The sequence below is a fragment of the Cebidichthys violaceus genome, unplaced genomic scaffold, assembly GCF_023349555.1.
Source record: "Cebidichthys violaceus isolate CVI_PGR_0920_01 unplaced genomic scaffold, fCebVio1.0.p SCAF_13, whole genome shotgun sequence".
NCBI classification, from domain to species: Eukaryota; Metazoa; Chordata; class Actinopteri; order Perciformes; family Stichaeidae; genus Cebidichthys; species Cebidichthys violaceus.
Window position 1 is genome coordinate 2115410 of NW_027176296.1, and position 18684 is coordinate 2134093.

The window sequence follows — 18684 nt, forward strand, 5'->3', positions numbered from 1 at the left end:
ATATTTTTTGCTGTTTTATTACTTATTTATAATACTTGTTTTTGATCTCGTTTTTTACTATGTCTCTTGTTTGCACTATCCACTATCCTGCTGTAATCCTGTAAATGTCCCCACTGCGGGACTAATAAAAGGATTATCTTATCTCATCATGTACTATTTTGTATAAATGCTGAGTCTTGACTACAGCAGTCAGATAAATGTAAAAAGTACATTTCCCACTGAAATGTCGTGGAGTGAATGAAAATACACAAGTACCGACACAAGTATCTGCTAATTGTTGTAAATGTACTTGGTTACTTTCCACCACTATTATAAAGTAACTACCAATAAGTCAAATAACCAGGAAACAAATGTAATGCCCTACAGGCCTGTGCTAGCCATATAAGGGTTTGCATTCAAAATAAAAAGCCACTACCGAAACAAAACCTGAGGAAGACGTCTGCTCATTTTCCACTGGTTGATTTTATTGGACAGATCACCCGTCTTGTTTTTTTTTACACAGCAACATGGAAATCTTCCCACTTCAATTACTACCATTAGTACAAAATGTGTGTTTTACAAAAGGATCATCTCTCAGACTGTTTGGGACAGTGTATTGGGGGTACAGCAGTGCAGAGGTATCAGCATTAAAATATGAGGAGAACTGGTTGAGTACACGACTATGAGTGAACACGTACCAAATGAACGGAATCTTACTTGCTACTGGAGTGCTCTCAATGAACATCTGAGTTTGAGCACACTTTATTTAGACACACAAGACTACAGTATATGCATTGAAGTGAAAAACGTGTTAACTATACAGTACAAAACTATGCAAGGGGTTTCACCTTAAAGCACCCTGTATTACCATCCTATGGATGGCGGCGTTGTTCAACAGGTTGTCAGATATATTGTGTCAGTCCTAATGCACCATGCCATTAACCCTTGTTCAAATCAAGACATTTAAATAAGAGCGGGTAAAATAATAGCGTCGAACCCTCTCGAATCGTTTGAGATTGAAGAAGCTTTTTAAAAGGGGGCCATGAGACAGAGTGACATGATTGACTGCAAAAGATAAACAAAACAACAACAAAAAAACATGTGACACATAAGACTAACATGAGGTAAACAGAACATTTTCATGGTATCATCCACATACCAAATATAGCTTCTCTTGTCACCACAACATTATACTTCATAAAAACCCAGATTTTTGAAGAACACAAATGATATACTTCTTTTGGGCAAAACAATTTAGCTGATCGATTTCCTGTCTTGACATTCTTTATGACATCTTCCTTCTTTCTATCACTATTCCTCGTTTAATAATAATAACAATAGTAGTAGTAGTAGTAGTAGTAGTAGTAGCACATGGAAACAGGAACTGGAACAATAATTGCCCTTTTTCACCTACTCCCTTGCTTTGTAAACAAACAAATGGAAAACCCCATCCCATCCAATCCCATCCCCCCCACCCCCCACCCCAGGGTGTCAGTCATGAGGGTCTCTCCTCTCATCGGCCTGCAGCCTCGTTCCAATGGCTCATTGACACAATTAGTTCCTGCATGGAGTTTATAACTCGTCCTTGAGTTTAGAGTCTGTGCCTTCATCGTCCTCTTCTTCCTCCTCCTGTTCTTCTCCCTCTTCCTCCTCCTCTTCTTCTTCTTCCTCATCTCCCTCCTCCTCCTCCTCCTCCTTCTCCTCTTCCTCCTCTTCTTCGTCCTTTGCCTCCTCTCCCCTCTGCTTGTCATCTTCCTCACGTTTCTTTCTCTCCTCCTCTTCTTGGCTTTCCTTCATCTTCTTCTCTGCATCCTGGAGACGTTTCACACGAAGACAACAAATTAACAAGTGATCATATCTTTGTGACAGTGGTTGTCTATAGACAACCTTACTTAATGCTACACCCACCAAGCAATTCAATTAGGGAAAATACACCGCAAAATACCCAAATGCATGAACAGGATGCATGCCTGGCTTGAGATGAAAGTTTTGGGCTGACCTTAGTTTTACCCCATGTGTCGTTCCCGACTTCCTCCGCCAGGTTTGGGTCGTTGGTGATCAGGAAGTTATCAAAGATGGTACCAGACTTGACCTGAATCAAAAAGAAGTCCACAATTCACTGTCAGGTGCTTCATGCAAACAAATCCAATAAAAGAAAAGCTCCGGTGCATCTTCATTTCTAAGATAGCATCTCACATTTGAAATAGAAAAGAAACTATTTTGTGAACAAACCAGAAACTCAAACATAAAACTTGACAGTGTCTTTAACTAAAAATAAGTATACTGTGCAAGTAAAATATTGATGATTATAATTAAAAATACAATTCATATACTAGTTTGTTGTTGTTCATTTTAGCAAATTCCTTCTTTGTTATTCAGTAAATAAGTAGGGCTGAACAACTTGGATTGAATTTTTTTGACTGATATTGTAATAGGATTTGTGATATTAGAGGGAATGAACATGTTGACATCATTATTCTCATTTTCATTGAAAGGCTTATGGTGTGATTGTTGCGAGTATCTGCAGCAAACAAAGATGTTTTATTAAGAATATGATCAGACAGGAAATCTCTGCAGCAGGACTACATTTAATCTGAAATGGTATTTTGACACAATTTCATCTTTAACAAATATTACGCCTCCTGCGAATATAAAACAGCAGCAGGCCAAATTGTGCTTTTGATAAAATTTGGATTAATTGTGCCAGTCTATAAATGAGACAGTCAGAGAGTCAGCTACAGTATGTTCTTACCTGCCACAAGTCGAGTCCAATCACGCCGATGCTGTCGTATTTATAGATCTCAGGATCGGCGGTGTACTCCGGGTTGGCAATCTCAGGGTGGGTCCACTTGCCCTTGTAGGCAGGATTGTTGATCTCACTGGGCTTCCACTCACCCTGTCAACAATCACACACACACACACACACACACACACACACACACACACACACACACACACACACACACACACACACTGGTTAATGTCAGAGGAATCACATAAGCAAAATACATCTGCTCATTAAGATTGGATTGATTGGAATAAATAATAAAGAAATTGCTCATGCTAGTTGCTGGACAGATTGCTTGCTAAAAAGTTAATACTCCCTCACTGTATTTTAAGTAAATACTTTTGGCACAACTACAACTCAAGCTTTACTGGTGTTGAAACAGGCTGTGTCCAAAATCACACCTTTATTTACTCATGCTTCACTTGTAGATTGGGTAACTGTAATTTTCATATCAATCGAACGGTGAAAAAAATTGCACTGTAGGATATTTAGCAAAAAGTGGTGTACTTGCTCTGGAAAATATTTCTTTTGTTACAGTGTGGGAGTCGTTGAGGACACTGTATGTATGTATGTATGTATGTATGTATGTATGTATGTATGTATATATGCGCACACAGACTATATATGAGCACACAGACTCAGTCACCGGTTCAGTGTCATATATATATATATATATATATATATATATATATATATATATATATATATATATATATATATATATATATATATATATATATATATATATATATATATATATATATATTTTATACTGAGATATTGGACACATAAAATGGTGTTAATATAGAGTATTATAGAGTTATAAAGAGTTATTTTGGACACAGCAGTAGTGTAACCTATTGACTGAACAACTTATATTAAGTGTTAAAAATGTTTGCCGTTACCTTGTACTCAGGGTTAGCAACCATAGGTGGCTCCCACTCTCCGTCCATCTCTTCATCCCAGTCATCAGGCTTCTTAGCATCAGGATCTGGGATGTTCTCTGGCTTGTCCCAGTCCTACCAAAGACATAAGAAAGACATACGGCTTTCATACAAATTAAGTCAATGCTGCAAAAGATAAATGTGCATCAGTAGGAGAAAAATGTCCCCAAAAGGATTATGAAAAATACGGACAAATAGATTTCTCGAGTGGCTAACGCCTGCTGACCTCTGGTTTGTTATCGTCAGGGTCGGGAATCTTCTCCCGGTCATCCCAGTCCTCTGGCTTTTTGGCTTCAGGGTCCTTAACTTTTTTGGGCGGCAGGAAGTCCCAGTCATCCTCCAGATTGCCGGACTCAACCTTCTTATTGTCGATCTTGACCTCATAAGTGTTGTCAGGGTTGACAATCAGTGTGTACAAGTGGGTGTACTCGTCATCCTGTAAGGTATAAAAGTATTGTTAGTCTGATTGCATTATATTCACGAGTGATTTACATGTAAAACTATAGAATGTGATACAAAATGCTATTGAACCTCACCTTGCATCTGATGTCTTTGTTAATCAGATGGTTCTTGCCTTGGTAGTTGAAGATGACATGAACCTTCTTTGTGCCGGGGCCACAAATGTCGGGACCTGAAAAAGCAAACAAATAAATAAAAAATGTGGAATCCAATCTTTAAGATTAGAAACTAGGCAAACCCAAGGAGGTAGAGGATAAGGAATATCTAACTTCCATTACACTTTTTAACATATTGCGAAGAAAAGTGCCACCAAAATTGTCAAGATGACTTGTACTGTCCACTGAAAGAATAAAGAAAAAAGACAGAAACTATCCACACTCACCGAACATGATGTTGTAGACAGAGTCTCCGTGCATGTCCTCCTGGTTGAGGCCAGAGGGGAACAGTTTGATGTAGCCTCCACCACAGTCAATGCTCTGCTCATGTTTCACAGTGAGCTGGATGACCAGAGGCTCGCCCTGGTTGCTGAAGTCATCAAAACGGTATGACGACGCATAGAAGCGGGCGTCCTGGCTCGTCTGCAGACCTGCGGCCAAAAAGAAAATCTTACTGCAATGCATCTGCATTAAGGGAAGACCCAGCATTACGTTTAAGTCACCAGGGTTGTTTCTAATAAATTGTTCAGATTATCTTAAATGCCTGAATTTCAACAAGGCAGGTTTTACAGCAGCCTGTTGTGATGATGTCATGTGGAGTCAAATCCTGGAGCTGCTCCACAGAGAGTGAATAATGGAACAACTCTGAGACACTCTGACAGCACCCATGGTGATTACAGTGGGATACAAGCCCGTTTTCAGATTCACTGCTAGACGCCCTACATTCAGAGTAATCTCATTTGGGTAGAATAACCCAAACAAGAATGACATACTGTATGAGCACACAGACTCAGTCACCGGTTCAGTGTCATCTGAACTCTGCTCCAACTTTAAAAAGTGTCACTCACTTCCAGCTCTAATCTCAGAGTCAGGGAGATAGAGTGTAGATTTTGATTTTACTTCTAAAAACGTACTTCTGTTACATTTTCTCTGTATTGTTCTACTATCAAATGTCACATGAACAACTGAAGAATTAAAGTCTTAAAGACGAATTAAGGTCCCTTAAAGACGACAATAAAACCTAAATGAATCCCACTATATCCTTGTTAGTCTTAGTCAAATCACTCCCTAAATCTCCTCAACACAGACCGCAGACAAACAGGATACACCTCCTTAAATCTACAAAACACACCTAAAACAACATGGGAGTTAACCACCTTGCACTGATCCACAGTGGGAGCATACGATTTAAGGTTTCCACTCACCTTTGTCTTTCTCTGCATCTCCGTAGAACTTCCCTGCACTCAGGACCAACTCTCCGTAGTCTGACTTGTGCTTGGATTCCACCCAGCGACTCTTCCAGGCATCTGCACAAACAAGAGCAGGTTTCAGCTGCACAGCAGTCACTGTTAACACACTCAGAGGCTGCTAATCCACCACTGATGATGCATCGGTGCAGGTGCACTAGGAATGTGTTGTGCTGCAGGGGCATGCAATGCATTGGGGCGGCCGCCTTCATTATCTACACCTCTTGTTTTGTCATGAGGCCGGTGGTGAGAGAACAAGCCAGATAAGGTAAAGAAGGGTAACAGTGAATGACCATGGGAGAGATGTGCAGGAGGGGGGATGGGGGAGACAGGCAGGGTTTGATGACAGCTGGGGGGGGTAAAATGAAGAGGACGAGGAGGAAGGGAGGGGAGACAGGTCAAAAGATGAATGATGGACTATATGCATCCCAAACCTAACAGTAAGACACACAAATGGTAAAATGATGAGCTGTCATATAAAAAAAAAAAAATCAAACAACTCATGCACCGATTTAATATTGTGATATCTAATATATTTGAAACACGTTTCAACAAATCACAGCAAAATGAAATAATATAGCGTTAGGTATAATTAAGTAGAAAAAGGACCTCACCCCCATCTTCAAATTGCTCTCGCAAATACACAGTGGACTCGGCCAGTACAGATGCGGCCGAAACGGCCAACAAAAGCAGCGACAGAGCTGTCATTGTGACGAGCTGATGCACCGCGCCAAATAAAATGACGACTGTAAACACAAATTAATCTATATAATCTGTCTATATGACGGGAGCAGGCGTTGTTCGTCGGCCCAGTCGCTAATACAGTAACGTTACAGTGAAAAGCGTTGAGAGGCTGCCGCTGCTCTCCTCTCGGCTCGGAACAGATGTCTGAATCTGATTGGACGACGGCTTTGAACCTCAATGAGGAAGCGTTACTCGTCTCGGCCAATCAGAGGGGAGAAAATCTTGAAGGATAACTGCTGTAGCCAATGGGAGCAGACCACGCGTTTGCTTGATACACGCCCAAGGAAGAGTGATGCGCCGTAGGCGCATCATATATGTATGGAATCACGGGTTAAATCAACGTAAAATCAGTAACTCAAAAGTTTTGTTACAAAATACAACTGTATTGGTGTTTTTAATGTTGTAATTTGTCATATGCTGCCTTGAAATACAAATGTGCATTATTTCATGTTGACAACCTTTCAGCTCAGGATTTGTTTAGGATGTTTTTTTTGTTTTACCACCCTTGCATGCTGTTGTTGCAATTTAAAGAAATAGATAGATGGTAGGCACCATGAAGACACATTACAATTGCTTAAGTTTATTCGACAAATGAATCCTCTTAAATTAATGCATTAAAGAAACTTCTGTTGGTTTGCTGTGGATATTTATTTTCATAAAACCATTTCTGACATTTCATGTTCTTCTTGTTACGTGACCCTGAGCTTTGGCACTGAAAGCACTAAAGCAGACAACCTCAGACCAGTGTGAGAGTACATGAAAGTGCCTGCAAGAGTGAAAGTGTTAAAACAAGTCATTGAATAAAAACAAATTTGATAACTATGCCCAAAATGAACAGCAGCACATTATGCAATGATGACGACACCAAGACATGTGAAACAGTAGTAACTGACTATTAAAAATATAATAAAAGCACAGTTATTAAACGTATTTACAAAAAAACTTTCAATAGATTTATTGCTTTTGAGCCGTGTGCTCACATTTTCAGTAACAATTTCTAGTAACATTTGCATCACAGTACCATGTACGTTAGCTGTTACACATCCACACTGTTCACACTACAGTGCCATTTAATATTTACCGTACGTTACCACCAAATGTTTATTCAAACAACTCCACACAAATAATCTGGGACAATAAGATGTTGAACTATGGCACAACTGAGGTCAATAAATAATCAGTGCTAATTTTAGCACTATATTTTACAGGCAAAAAACAACAATGAAGTTAAACTTTAAAAACAGTGCAACTAAGACGTTGGCAAAGGTGAACAGACATACATAATGAGACAAAAATTGTATCAGTACCTCTCCATGACATACACTGCAAAACCATTACAACTGTCTAATTCTCCGTCTTGATACTGTGAGGATTCAAACCGGGCAGGTGAAGAAGAGCAGCCACACTGCACATGATGACCGTCTGGCACTACTCATGTCTGCAGGATGATTCGAGCTGCTTTCCCCTTTTATACTGGATCAGTCCTGCTGTCTGGCCTTCTCTGAGGGACCTGGACAGACACGTGTCGTATCTGTTGGGGGAGAGTACGTAGAGCAGAGCAGAGAGGACACATCTCTGCTGTGGCTCTGTACGCAGATGGGCTGGTAAAGCAATCTCACACCTCGTCCAGGTCTCTCTGTCTGTCTGTCGGTCTGTCTCTCCTACTAAGGGAGAAAGAAGTTGATCCGCTGGGGGATGGACTTGCATCCCTGTGCTGAGAACAGTCTCTCCTCTTTGGGGACATACAGCATCGCCTTGGCCACCTCATCCAGCGTAGCTTCATCCGTCTCCAGGCCTCGTGCTGCGTAGGCGTCCCGCGCACAGAGCTTGACATGGCGGTACTCCAGAGGCAGGAACGGCACGAAGAAGTCGATCAAGTGGCCAGACATCAGCTCGCTCTGAGCGAACCCACCTGGGAGAGAGAACCATGCTTAGAAATCCCCGAAAACAATTAAAGCTCCACCAATCCATGTTTTGTATTAAGCTAGAAAAGACTTGCTTTAATATCAGAGGTTTGCTTTTATCACTGATCCAAGAATCAATACTCCAGGCTGCAGCTCTATGCTTGCTTTTAACTAATTATCTTGTGTGAGTTGAGTAACTTACACTCCAACCCACCCAAACCACACATGGAAAAAGGTTTGCAGCTCACAGATTAACACAAAAATGGTTCACTTCCTGCCCAGGGTGAAATGGCAGAGAGTTGAAGTTTACAAATAAACCACTGCTGAGGAGAGCTGCACATCTGGAAACCGACTGAGAGAGCATACCATGAGACTCCATAGTTTCAGCTCGTAGACGATGCTCCAGGTCTTCCATACCAATGTCCTCTCGATTTTGACCGGAGTGCCAGAAATCCAGCGCTACATCATTGATCGTAGCTCCACCAATATTACTGTAGAGACAACAGACACGTAGAAAACATGATCTGTGAGGTTGACAACGTTTATGGAGAATATAGATTTTTTTTTGTGGTTTGGTTAACTGCATCAGTGAGGATTGGCAAATAATGAAACTTGCATACTGTCTTTAAATACATTAACTTCATACTTAAAGGGTCAGTGTGTATGATTTAGGGGGATTTATTAGCAGAAATGTAATATATTATATATTACAATATATATTTATTAGAAATTGTAATAACTATGTTTTTGTTTATGTGTAATCACCTGAAAGTTTTCGTAAGCTTTGAGAATGAGATCTGAATCAAAATTCTACATGATCATTTTAACATGTGATTTTGTTACCATAGTGTTTTAGTGATCCCAGGCCTCTCCTACATCGTGTATTGAAAAATGCTTTTCTATATTAGACTGAACAGATTATCCATCAGAAGAAATCGGACATGAGTAATTGAAAACATGAAAAATCCATAAAGAGGGCTAATGGCGACGAGAGAAGGAACATCCTTCATTTCAGATGAGCTGCCAGAATACCAGCGACAGAGGTGCAATACATTCAAAGTTTTTGATCCAGCTTCAACAGACTGGACGTGCCCGATATCTAAACCAACCTGAGGAAGAGGAAGATGGCTCTGCGGTAGCTGACTCCATCTACGTTGTCGTAGTGATCCATGTAGGGCTTGATGGCATCAATAAGGCCTGGGTGAAGCTTCTCAGCCTCGTCGAAGATGAAGAGAGTCTGAGGGCAGCGTAACACCATGTCCCGGATCGCCTCTCTCAACTGGCCCTGGAAACAGAGAGGAAGACCAAACCACAATTAAAAATCAGTTCAGACTTTATATATATACTATCATATATACTTATATATGAGATATTAAAGGTGCTCAATACAAAATTCAGAGCATATCTACTGCCTTCAACATGGCTGTTAACATGGCGATGGCTGAACTGGCAGCTCACGGTGCTTACAGCGCAAGCAACAGTGTTGACAGAGCTAACAGTGTTAACCTTTTGTATTAATCCTTCAAATACTGCACTTTAGTCATGAGGTACAAAGGGTAATTTATTTCTATCATTAATCATCTAAATCGACTTTATAAAGGAGACCATGTCAAGTCACATAGCAGAAATGTCCGCAGATTCAGCAGACTTTGATAGTATTAGGGTTTATAGGTTATCATGCGTACTACACCCCGTTACATCTGGATTCACTTGTGTGTGTGTCAACATTATTTGGAAATCTAATTCAGTGATTGTGTAAAAATGTGTGTAGGTGGGACCACGCTGGCACCTGAGACCTGGTTGGAGGAACACCGGGTTCCAAATAGACAAACATTTAGTAGGACCAATGTTTGCATCTGTCCAGACCAGTGTTCCAGTAGAACACACAAACTAAACTTCTGAATAAGCAAGCAGGGAGTCCCAAAAACTGGCAACATGTTTCTGGCACAGGACGTCAAACTCTGTGCCAAGAGGGCTCTGCGTGTCTCACCTTGTATGTGTCCACCAGCCTGGCATGTGGGAAGTGGAACGGGGCGATGAACAGTCGAACACACTCGCTCTTCACCCCGTCCCGATAGAGGTTATCGGCGATGACCCGGGCCACAAAGTTCTTGCCGGTGCCAGACCAGCCATGAAAGGAGAGTGTCAGCGGCTTGTTGGACTCTGGGTTGTTGATGAAACCCTGGATGGCTTTCAGAACCACAGACTGAACCAGGTGCTGCCCGTGGAGCTTCGTCTGAAGGTCCCTCGCCAGACCTGCACGTGGGCACAGGAGAGAGCGTAAAAATGGCAGCAGCAGATAGAGAATTAATCCTAGCAGTGTTACAGTGCTATTACATTTAAGTTGGGAAGTTCTACAAGGTGCAGAACTGTTTTCATGTGTCTTTGTCTGTATAAACATCTCTTAGCGTGCATCTACAGTTAAGCAGAGATATTCACTGGTGTTACCACTAATGTTTCAACTGAATTCTTTGTCAGACAATATTTGGTGACAATTCTCAATGTCTTATATTCAATGTCAAAGGACATTGATGGCACACAACTAAAGTATTTCACTATGCATTTGAACAGCTAATAAATGGAATTAAACTTGCTGAACTCTTATGGGTGCAACTACTGTACAACAGGTCCATTAAAGAGCAAGGAATTCTGAATCCCTTATGCAATAGTACCATATCTTGTCTTTTACTCACTTTCCTTAAAGTCTAATAAAAGGGCATTTTAATGCCATAATAAAAGGTATTCTTTCAGTATCATTTTTCTTCTCAGGGTGGAAAATGCTCTCAAACTGAATTAAACCTATTTAGTGTCAGAAAACCTAATCTGGTATGTGGACATGGCTCATGTTTACCTCAAAATATAATTGAATTTATGTTTGCCATTGAAAGCAGAACATCTGCTGCCCAGTATATTGTTAGAAGTCCATGTGAAGTTGCTCAAAAATAAGATGAATTAATGAAACTTGTATTACTGATGTCATTGTTAGAAAAACCTTCAGAAGCTGCATATGTTGCATTTGAAAAGAAACAAGCTGTAAATATCTAACTATAAAACAGACCAACAGAATAGTTGTAAGCACCAAGTCCAATTCTCTTTCTGAAATCTGATGAGGTACATGTTGAGCTACTAACCATGCTGTAACAACACCGAATTAAAAACAAGTCATAAAAGAGTAAGTGTGATATACTCTAATATTGACTGCAGCCCACGGGACAGACCCTCGCATGAACAGAGATACCTGAGATGTTGTTGGTTATCCTGCAGTCTCCAGATTCACAGCACTGGCCCAGACTACAGTACCACTGATGCAGCAGGCTGGTGTAGTCCTGAGAAAAACCTGTCCAAAGGTCCCTGGTAGGAACTGCCAACATCAAGACAACGACTGTTATATATCAATAGTATAAGTCAGGATAATCAAGGAGGAAATTGCCACCAATGTAATGTAGCGCGCATACCGGATATGTTTCCATTTGTGGTGAATTTGACAATAGGCTACATAGCTTTTGACAGGAAGGCTTTCCTGACATCTTACCTTGCTGTGTAGCATCGTCTTGGTTGGGCTGACAATCCCCCTCCCATATATTGCAATAAAGGTAATTAAAATAATAAGTAGAAACATTGGAAATACTATCGAATTGAAAGAAGTCGGCCTCTGCGGACAGAGCCAGGAGCACAGGCAGCAACCACCGCACAAACATCGGTGAAGAGGATGGTCCGAGGCGGCTGAAGCTGGACTGAGCACCGCGCTGAGGCTCTACGGTTTGTTCTAACACGGCTGTTTATTGGGAGCCTGCACAGAGATATTTAACTCTTTCCCCCTACAACGGTAGCCGAGGGGCGGCTTTCCCAGCTAGTCTACGGCGCATGCGCTCACCTAGCTCCGCCCATCTTTAAAAAGGGAATCACCGCTTTCGGTCTCCAGGTTTTTTTAAACTGGCATTTCACAAATTTAAGACACTGCATCGTAACATTTTAACAGCCACCGTAAGAACACACAAGTTGAAAATATTACGCATATCGTTTTGTGCTCTGGCGGTCTCTAATGCAACAGTCGGAGGTAGACTATGGTTAGTTATAAATAGATGATGCAACGTCCTTAAATGCATCATATCCGGTAAAGGTAAACGTCACTTCCGCTAGTGTCCTTACCTAATCTGTTCATATACATGCCATCATTTATGCCAAACAATTCGGAGATATGGACATAATTCAATTAATGCAGATGAAACTCCAGAGAACACAGAGGGCAGGATTGTTTTTGATCATTTATTGACACAATTATGTACTAACATACAACTGGATCTTTACATCTTCAGGTCCGCCACTGGGCCTCAGGTCATCAAGGACTTCATTCTGGGGGAAATGGATTTCTCATTAAAATAAAGCAGGGAAAACCACAACACAAAATAGTTCACAGACCACACAGCCTCAGAAAAAAATGGAACGGTAGGAGTATAATCAAGAGATATCATTTGGCAGAATCTTTTCATCACAGGTAGAGTGGCAAGTTTATGGCATCCAAAGAACTTCTATTAGAAACTTTAGCTCTGACCAATAGAAGACTGTGGACACATAGTCGAGATGAAGGACTTAAAATGCTTACCATGGTCAGTCTGACAGCACCAGCTCTTTCCTGGAGAACAGGAAAAATAAAAAAACCTTATTACAAATCAATGGCTGGTTGATTAAGATTTAAGTCACTGGGTTACTCAGTAACAGAATTTCCACACAGAAGTTCAGGTCAGACATTTGTTAAGACATCACTGAACCCAAGTCACTAGTTTATGTTGTGGGAGGATTTGTATTCTCACCTCAGCAGATCTGCTGACATTCTGTCCTGACAACTGTCACAATCTGATTTCACCTGATAGGAGAAGAGCTTCGTGTAAATTAAGGCAACTAAAAAGTTAAGTTCTTTTCCTAGAAACAATCCAGATCAGACTGAATGATAATGTCCTCAACAGGATCAGAGACCTGATTCAAAATCATCACATCTGAATATTAGCCACAGAAAGCTAATCTGTGAGATGATGCTTACCAACACAGGGCGGCCATGATTTTCTTCCAGCAGGCAGGGTTTTACAAGTCTGGACAGGAAGAGAAGAGATTTGTCATTATCTTTTGTATTTAACACAAAGAGCTAAATGACACATGCATTTGATACATCAGATAGGAGCGAAAGACGATGCTCAATCTTCATGGTTAAATCTGCTGAACTATGCTCTCATCATTGTATCAAGCAGCATAGGCCTCTTCCACAGCAGCCATTTGACACTAAACATAATTATTTTAAGCAACACCATCTCCGTTGCCGAACATGTCAAAATGGCTGCTGTGAAAATGTGCCCAGTAAGGATCCTTTTACTTCAGCCTTTGAACTCACCTTCACTTTGTCTTTTGGACCACTGGTGATATTGTCATTTCTGAAAATAGAGAATATAGATTGTTTAAAAAGCCTTTTAGAAATCAAGTGACCTCACTGGTTTTTGAGACCGACACATCAGATAGGAGCGAAAGACGATGCTCAATCTTCATGGTTAAATCTGCTGAACTATGCTCTCATCATTGTATCAAGCATCATAGGCCTCTTTCACAGCAGCCAGTTTGACACCTCATTGCAGGGTTATCATGACCCCGTTCCATTTAGATGGGCCCTGGTATTGCACATGCTGGCTCACAGGTACAGCTTTGATGCTAGACATGTTTTTATCAACACCATCTGTGTTTACTCTGACATAACTGAAAGTGTCAAGATGGCTGCAGTGTACAAAGTGCCCACTAAGAATCCTTGTATTCGAGCCTTTAAACTCACCTTCACTTGGCCGGTTGGAACCCCAGCAATACCGTTGTTCCTGAAAATTGAGAATAAGTTTTAAAAAGCCATGTAGAAATAAAGTGGCCTTACTGGCTTTAGAGGCCGACATCAGATAGGAGCGAAAGACAAAACGCATAATCTTCATGGTTTAATCTGCTGAACTATGCTTTCATCATTGTATCAGACCAGTTTAATTATAAAGTGTACTTTAAGCACAAAAAAAGAAAAAAATTCACTCACCATCCACTGATCAAAGTTAGTTAATCTTGAGCCACGGCTAGGGGACCACCTGCAAGTTAAGACCAGTTATTAGAAAGAGCTCCCATTTTACTATGAAGGCATCTCTTAGTCAGCACTGACTCAGTCAAAAGTTGTCTTTCACTCTTGTCAGAGAGATTCCCATTTGTTTTTCAACAAAAGCATCACTGACAGTTTGTTTAAAAGGAATGCTGGGTAAAATGACTTTATGCATTACCTGCTGCAGTGACGCATCATTGAATGGTCAACATGAACCAAAATAGGACCACCTGTAGGAACACAAAAATAATGAGCAAATCAATACAATAATCTTTAAACCTGAAGGCAACATGTCTTCTGTGCCTCAGATAAGTCAACTGGTGGGTTGAAAGTATCGTCATCCATCTTGTCGAGAGTAGCAAATAAATGTCATCACAGCAGCACATGGAGAATAAAAGGCAGACTGATGCTTCTCTGGGTGTCTTAATTGTGAGGGTCCAGCCACAGCAGACATCTTAACGTTTTAAAGTCTGCCTGCTTAATTAAAGGCTCAAGTGTGGCTGGTTGAAAATGACAAATCTTAACTATGAAACTCAAGACACTTCGAGAAGCATAAATCTGTCTCAACTGTGAAACGGAGCCTCACCTCATTTGATCTTGCCATTTCTTCACGGATGGTGCTCAACTTCCAAAACACCTGTAGAGACACACACCCTTTAGTACCATAGTGGTCATATTGAGACAAACTTATAGCTGAACTGAAAGTCTCAGGATAAAATTTTTCAGAAATCACATCTGTCCACTACTCTTAAAAACATCACAGACTTCCGGTTGGAGGGGCAAAAGTCTCAAACTGTTCAAAGCAACTTACCAGCATAGTATGCAAAGTCGTTCACAACGTGTAGACGTCTTCCTCAACCTGAAGGAAAGAAGCACTTTCAGTTACATAGAACTCTTATCTTTTGCAATTATTAGTTGAAACCGAAAGTCAATTATACTGCAGTTACTTAAACCTAAAATAGTTTGACCAATACCCTAATTAAAGTTGTGATTATAGAAGAGTGTTGTGCTTGCGTACCATCTCAACTCCATCTTCATTTCGTAGTGATTCTATCGGGCAGTCTGTAAGAAAATAAATTGCATTTTTTAGTTATATAATGTAGTTTAAAGGCATCTTCTCCTGCCACGTACTGTACACGCAGCAGCTAGCAGCCCACTAGCGGTGCATCTAACTAAAGCCAGACTAAAGCAGGCCTTGTCCCATGCAGTCAGAGATGTTGGCATTCTTCACTTTAATCAGATGTCCCTACCAACATTTATTTCATCATATAGTCATGGGAGTGCTGCAGCAAGGTCGCTCTTATTAGGTAAGAATAAGATTAGCTCGTTCGCACATTAGCATCGCAGTGAGGCACGTGGTAGAGGCCTGCTACTAGAGTTAACATTATTTCCTTCAAAGGATACATTGAGCCAAAAAAGACAGAACGTGACCACAATAATGGACATATAAATAGGTTGTATCCAACTAACGTCACTGGTAACTATAAATAATCAGACTACAGAAAAATAAGACAACTACATGAGCGCTTTAAGTTTAAGTCATAGTTACCAGGTGAGCAGCCGAAGAGTGAGGACTAGCTGAGGGTGCGGACCGCTTTTATAGGAGATGTCGCAATGGCTGGTGGGAAAATAGTTCAGTGGCTAGTGCCCCTGCTGGCCAATCGTGTCAAATAACATAATACATATAATACTGTTTTAAAAAGTATTATATATATATATATATATATATATATATATATATATATAGTTATTGTTATAAAAAAAAAAGAAGATATTCACTTAAGGTCCGTGTGTTGGTTTTATACTCACAAAATGGACCCAAAAAGCCCAACGTTCACAGTGTTTCCATTGTTTTTTCGTTATTGAATGAACTACAAATTTGTTCGGGAACGAATTCACAACATCAAGTAAGGCTGGCCCCGTAATTTTAGTTTATCTTCGTCTGGCTATGTATTGTAGAGAGGACCAGTTTCAAAATCTAGTTTTAAGAATATTAAGATTGTATTATGCATGTTAATAAATTAAGTTTTGTTTGACTTAATTCATATAATTGAATTGACACCTGTTAGTGCTTTTGTAGCTTATAGTACTGGTTGGTTTCCAGACCATTAATATAGCTGTCGTGTAGTCTTTCCTCTCTGCAGTCTGTCACAATGTTCTGAAGATCAGACTTGAGGCAAAGCTCATTGGAAATAACCAAGACAATATCCCACAGGAATAAACTCATAGATTTAATATTATGCATCAATAAACAGGAAAATCTGATACAATCAATGGTTATGATCAAAATTAAAATAAAAAATACATTTTGATTGCTCTCTATCAGGCGATACTGAGTGATACTGAAATGTATGGCAAGGCCTCGATTCAATATAATTTACAAAGACATACCATGGAGGAAAAAACAAAATAAAAACTAACAAATTTAGCTTGGACACTGAATTTAATTTGGCTAGTTTCTAAAGGCATTTTGTATGCTTAAGAGGATTAAATTCACCAGCAAGTTTTTCATACACACAGCACCAGGAATATGTCCGTCTTTATAGATCCCTCCAACAGGTTCCTTGATTCATATTAGGTTCATATTCATTGAAATCGACCAGATTCATCTCTGATGTGAGCTGCACTGAGAGATATTCTTGAGCATCTTTAGGTGAAAAGTGTTTATTATTTCTGACTTTCATCCAGATACCATTGCATTTATATCCAATCTATGTAGCTGTAAATAAGAGATTGAATGACAGTTTAAGAAAGGAGAGGTGTACAGTAGGTTAAATATTGACCTCTATGTGGTGATCTAAAAAAATTATTGGACAAAGAAAATGAAGTTGACGAGAAAACAGAACCGGCAGAACACAGTCTGGACTCAAAGCAGCACTATGAACCAGCAGCAGTGTTTCAGAAGTCTACTCTGGTTTTCACTCTCCTCATCCGGTGACAACACCTGAACCATCAAGGCGATCCAGTCTGACGTCTGTGGGTTTGGAGAGGAAACCGGGAGACTTTTACAGACTCAGTCCTAGTCTTACGTCCTCATCATGAACCAGCAATCCAGAAAGACAAAAATATGCAAACAATCATTTGTTCATAAACACCTTTAGGTAATATGGAGGATTGTTTGTTCTCTGTCCAGAGAGGAAGTTCCTTTAGCCGTTTATCTAAATCTTTTTGGCATAATGGACACCCAAATTTGTCCTTTGAACAAGCAATGTCAATGATCTCTTTATTGCATATATTCCACAAATCTATCACAACTCTCCCAATCAGTGAGTTCAGATGCTATGGCTTGCGTAGAGCTTCGCTTGAGAACAGTGTGAAGAACCAAATAGGCGACAACGTTGACCTGAAATGGGAACGCAAAACACCAAAAGGGTAAATGGAATGATTCCTAAAGATGTAAAGCCATCAAGTTCATATTCTCAAATATTTTTTACACTATTGCCAGAAAGAAAAATAAACAAAAAGAGCATCGAAAATAAAAAAAGAATATATATTTATATATCCATCATATGTATATCTATATATAAACAACAGTTACAACCAGTTGCAGGCAAGCGGAGAATTTCTCCCCCGCCCCTTTTAAGATTCATCACTTCCACCGTTATAAGGCTGTCAGACTCTCGGAGGGGGCAGCAGCTTTCTTTCCTCAGTCACCAGATTCCCTGAGATTTAGAGCGCCGATTTCTTTGTCAAGGTTTATTTGATTTGAATACCATCAATCAGACACACCCCTTGCCCCCCCTCCCCAAAAAACGTTTGTGTAGGGAAACGAGTGCTGCTCTGGCTCGTCCTGTGGAGCTGATGGAGGGTGCCGTCGTGAAGTTGACGCACAGAGTTGAGAGACGAGATGTGCCAACCCTCCCGCCTTCACTGTGCACTGAGTCTCGTCTTGGCGGGGTGGTGGGTATCGGTGGCGGTGGAAGTGAAATTGCCCAAATAAGGAGTGGAGCATTAACTAGTTTTTCACGTTTACATCTTAAATGCTTTTCCATTTGATTTCATTCATTTCCATATTGTTGTTTTACAGTCAAATGCAAAGCTGTGTACATATTCAATCATCAGTCATTCCAAGGCTTGGAAAAGAAGTGGTTTTGCAAAAGAGTTCTTATGAAGACTCTGTTGTGTGTGCATTTTCTTTATGCATATATGTATGCTGTGTGTATCAGAGTGTGCGTCGTCCTCTCACTGCCTCTGAGAGGCTAATCTCTTTAATAGAGGCTCATCATAGACCCAGCACTCCCCGTCCTCGTGGAATAGCTGCAGCAACACACAAGCAAAAACATTATTTATAAGCAAATATTTGAACTGATGCTAAAATAAATCGGCACAATTATCTGGGAAATAAAGGTGTT

The 18684-nt window shown here is 40.3% G+C and overlaps 3 protein-coding genes, 1 long non-coding RNA gene and 7 other non-coding genes across 15 annotated transcripts in view; all 11 read right to left on the minus strand.

The window, feature by feature from the left end:
- Nucleotides 1-443: 443 nt before the first annotated feature.
- calr (calreticulin) lies at nucleotides 444-6441 on the minus strand. Its single transcript, XM_068707317.1, has 9 exons — nucleotides 6187-6441; nucleotides 5531-5632; nucleotides 4553-4756; nucleotides 4248-4342; nucleotides 3938-4147; nucleotides 3673-3786; nucleotides 2732-2875; nucleotides 1979-2071; nucleotides 444-1791 (listed from the first exon to the last, which is right to left on the minus strand). The coding sequence occupies exons 1-9, from the start codon at nucleotides 6278-6280 to the stop codon at nucleotides 1552-1554; spliced, it is 1296 nt and encodes a 431-aa protein (XP_068563418.1). The 5' UTR covers nucleotides 6281-6441; the 3' UTR covers nucleotides 444-1551.
- An 805-nt stretch (nucleotides 6442-7246) lies between these two features.
- Nucleotides 7247-12061, minus strand: tor3a (torsin family 3, member A). The gene is made up of 6 exons (XM_068707318.1): nucleotides 11753-12061; nucleotides 11459-11581; nucleotides 10211-10476; nucleotides 9330-9505; nucleotides 8587-8711; nucleotides 7247-8228 (listed from the first exon to the last, which is right to left on the minus strand). The coding sequence occupies exons 1-6, from the start codon at nucleotides 11916-11918 to the stop codon at nucleotides 7981-7983; spliced, it is 1104 nt and encodes a 367-aa protein (XP_068563419.1). The 5' UTR covers nucleotides 11919-12061; the 3' UTR covers nucleotides 7247-7980.
- A 411-nt stretch (nucleotides 12062-12472) lies between these two features.
- On the minus strand, nucleotides 12473-15921 carry LOC137870102 (uncharacterized). The gene is made up of 12 exons (XR_011102677.1): nucleotides 15882-15921; nucleotides 15351-15394; nucleotides 15144-15191; nucleotides 14919-14969; nucleotides 14511-14562; nucleotides 14276-14324; nucleotides 14033-14072; nucleotides 13604-13643; nucleotides 13259-13307; nucleotides 13032-13084; nucleotides 12824-12853; nucleotides 12473-12573 (listed from the first exon to the last, which is right to left on the minus strand). It is a non-coding gene; the product is annotated as an uncharacterized lncRNA (long non-coding RNA).
- LOC137870623 (small nucleolar RNA SNORD47) lies at nucleotides 12645-12718 on the minus strand. The gene has a single exon (XR_011102709.1). It is a non-coding gene; the product is annotated as a small nucleolar RNA SNORD47 (small nucleolar RNA).
- Nucleotides 13378-13459, minus strand: LOC137870625 (small nucleolar RNA snR60/Z15/Z230/Z193/J17). Its single transcript, XR_011102711.1, has one exon. It is a non-coding gene; the product is annotated as a small nucleolar RNA snR60/Z15/Z230/Z193/J17 (small nucleolar RNA).
- Nucleotides 13713-13794, minus strand: LOC137870627 (small nucleolar RNA snR60/Z15/Z230/Z193/J17). The gene has a single exon (XR_011102713.1). It is a non-coding gene; the product is annotated as a small nucleolar RNA snR60/Z15/Z230/Z193/J17 (small nucleolar RNA).
- LOC137870628 (small nucleolar RNA snR60/Z15/Z230/Z193/J17) lies at nucleotides 14136-14219 on the minus strand. Its single transcript, XR_011102714.1, has one exon. It is a non-coding gene; the product is annotated as a small nucleolar RNA snR60/Z15/Z230/Z193/J17 (small nucleolar RNA).
- LOC137870619 (small nucleolar RNA SNORD79) lies at nucleotides 14389-14469 on the minus strand. Its single transcript, XR_011102705.1, has one exon. It is a non-coding gene; the product is annotated as a small nucleolar RNA SNORD79 (small nucleolar RNA).
- LOC137870629 (small nucleolar RNA SNORD75) lies at nucleotides 15036-15098 on the minus strand. Its single transcript, XR_011102715.1, has one exon. It is a non-coding gene; the product is annotated as a small nucleolar RNA SNORD75 (small nucleolar RNA).
- On the minus strand, nucleotides 15532-15611 carry LOC137870624 (small nucleolar RNA SNORD74). Its single transcript, XR_011102710.1, has one exon. It is a non-coding gene; the product is annotated as a small nucleolar RNA SNORD74 (small nucleolar RNA).
- Nucleotides 15922-16550: 629 nt separating the features above from the next.
- Nucleotides 16551-18684, minus strand: part of osbpl9 (oxysterol binding protein-like 9) — a 30408-nt gene continuing 28274 nt past the window's right edge. For all 5 annotated transcript variants that reach the window (XM_068707321.1, XM_068707320.1, XM_068707322.1 and 2 more), the window contains one exon: nucleotides 16551-18589. In XM_068707321.1, coding sequence (XP_068563422.1) covers nucleotides 18515-18589 — 75 coding nt within the window. In that variant the 3' untranslated portion in view covers nucleotides 16551-18514. The remainder of the gene's footprint in view (nucleotides 18590-18684) is intronic.

Bases quoted from the DNA above. Each gene is read 5' to 3' on its own strand.
- calr (XM_068707317.1), bottom strand. From the start codon at position 6,280: ATGACAGCTCTGTCGCTGCTTTTGTTGGCCGTTTCGGCCGCATCTGTA. The intron at 2,876-3,672 runs GTAACGGCAAAC...GATTGTTGACAG, and splicing joins TTGCTAACCCTGAGTACAAG to GGTGAGTGGAAGCCCAGTGA. The intron at 2,072-2,731 runs GTAAGAACATAC...TTTTTGATTCAG, and splicing joins TTGGACTCGACTTGTGGCAG to GTCAAGTCTGGTACCATCTT.
- tor3a (XM_068707318.1), bottom strand. From the start codon at position 11,918: ATGTTTGTGCGGTGGTTGCTGCCTGTGCTCCTGGCTCTGTCCGCAGAG. The intron at 11,582-11,752 runs GTAAGATGTCAG...TGATGTTGGCAG, and splicing joins AGACGATGCTACACAGCAAG to TTCCTACCAGGGACCTTTGG. The intron at 8,229-8,586 runs GTATGCTCTCTC...TCTCTCTCCCAG, and splicing joins TGAAACTATGGAGTCTCATG to GTGGGTTCGCTCAGAGCGAG.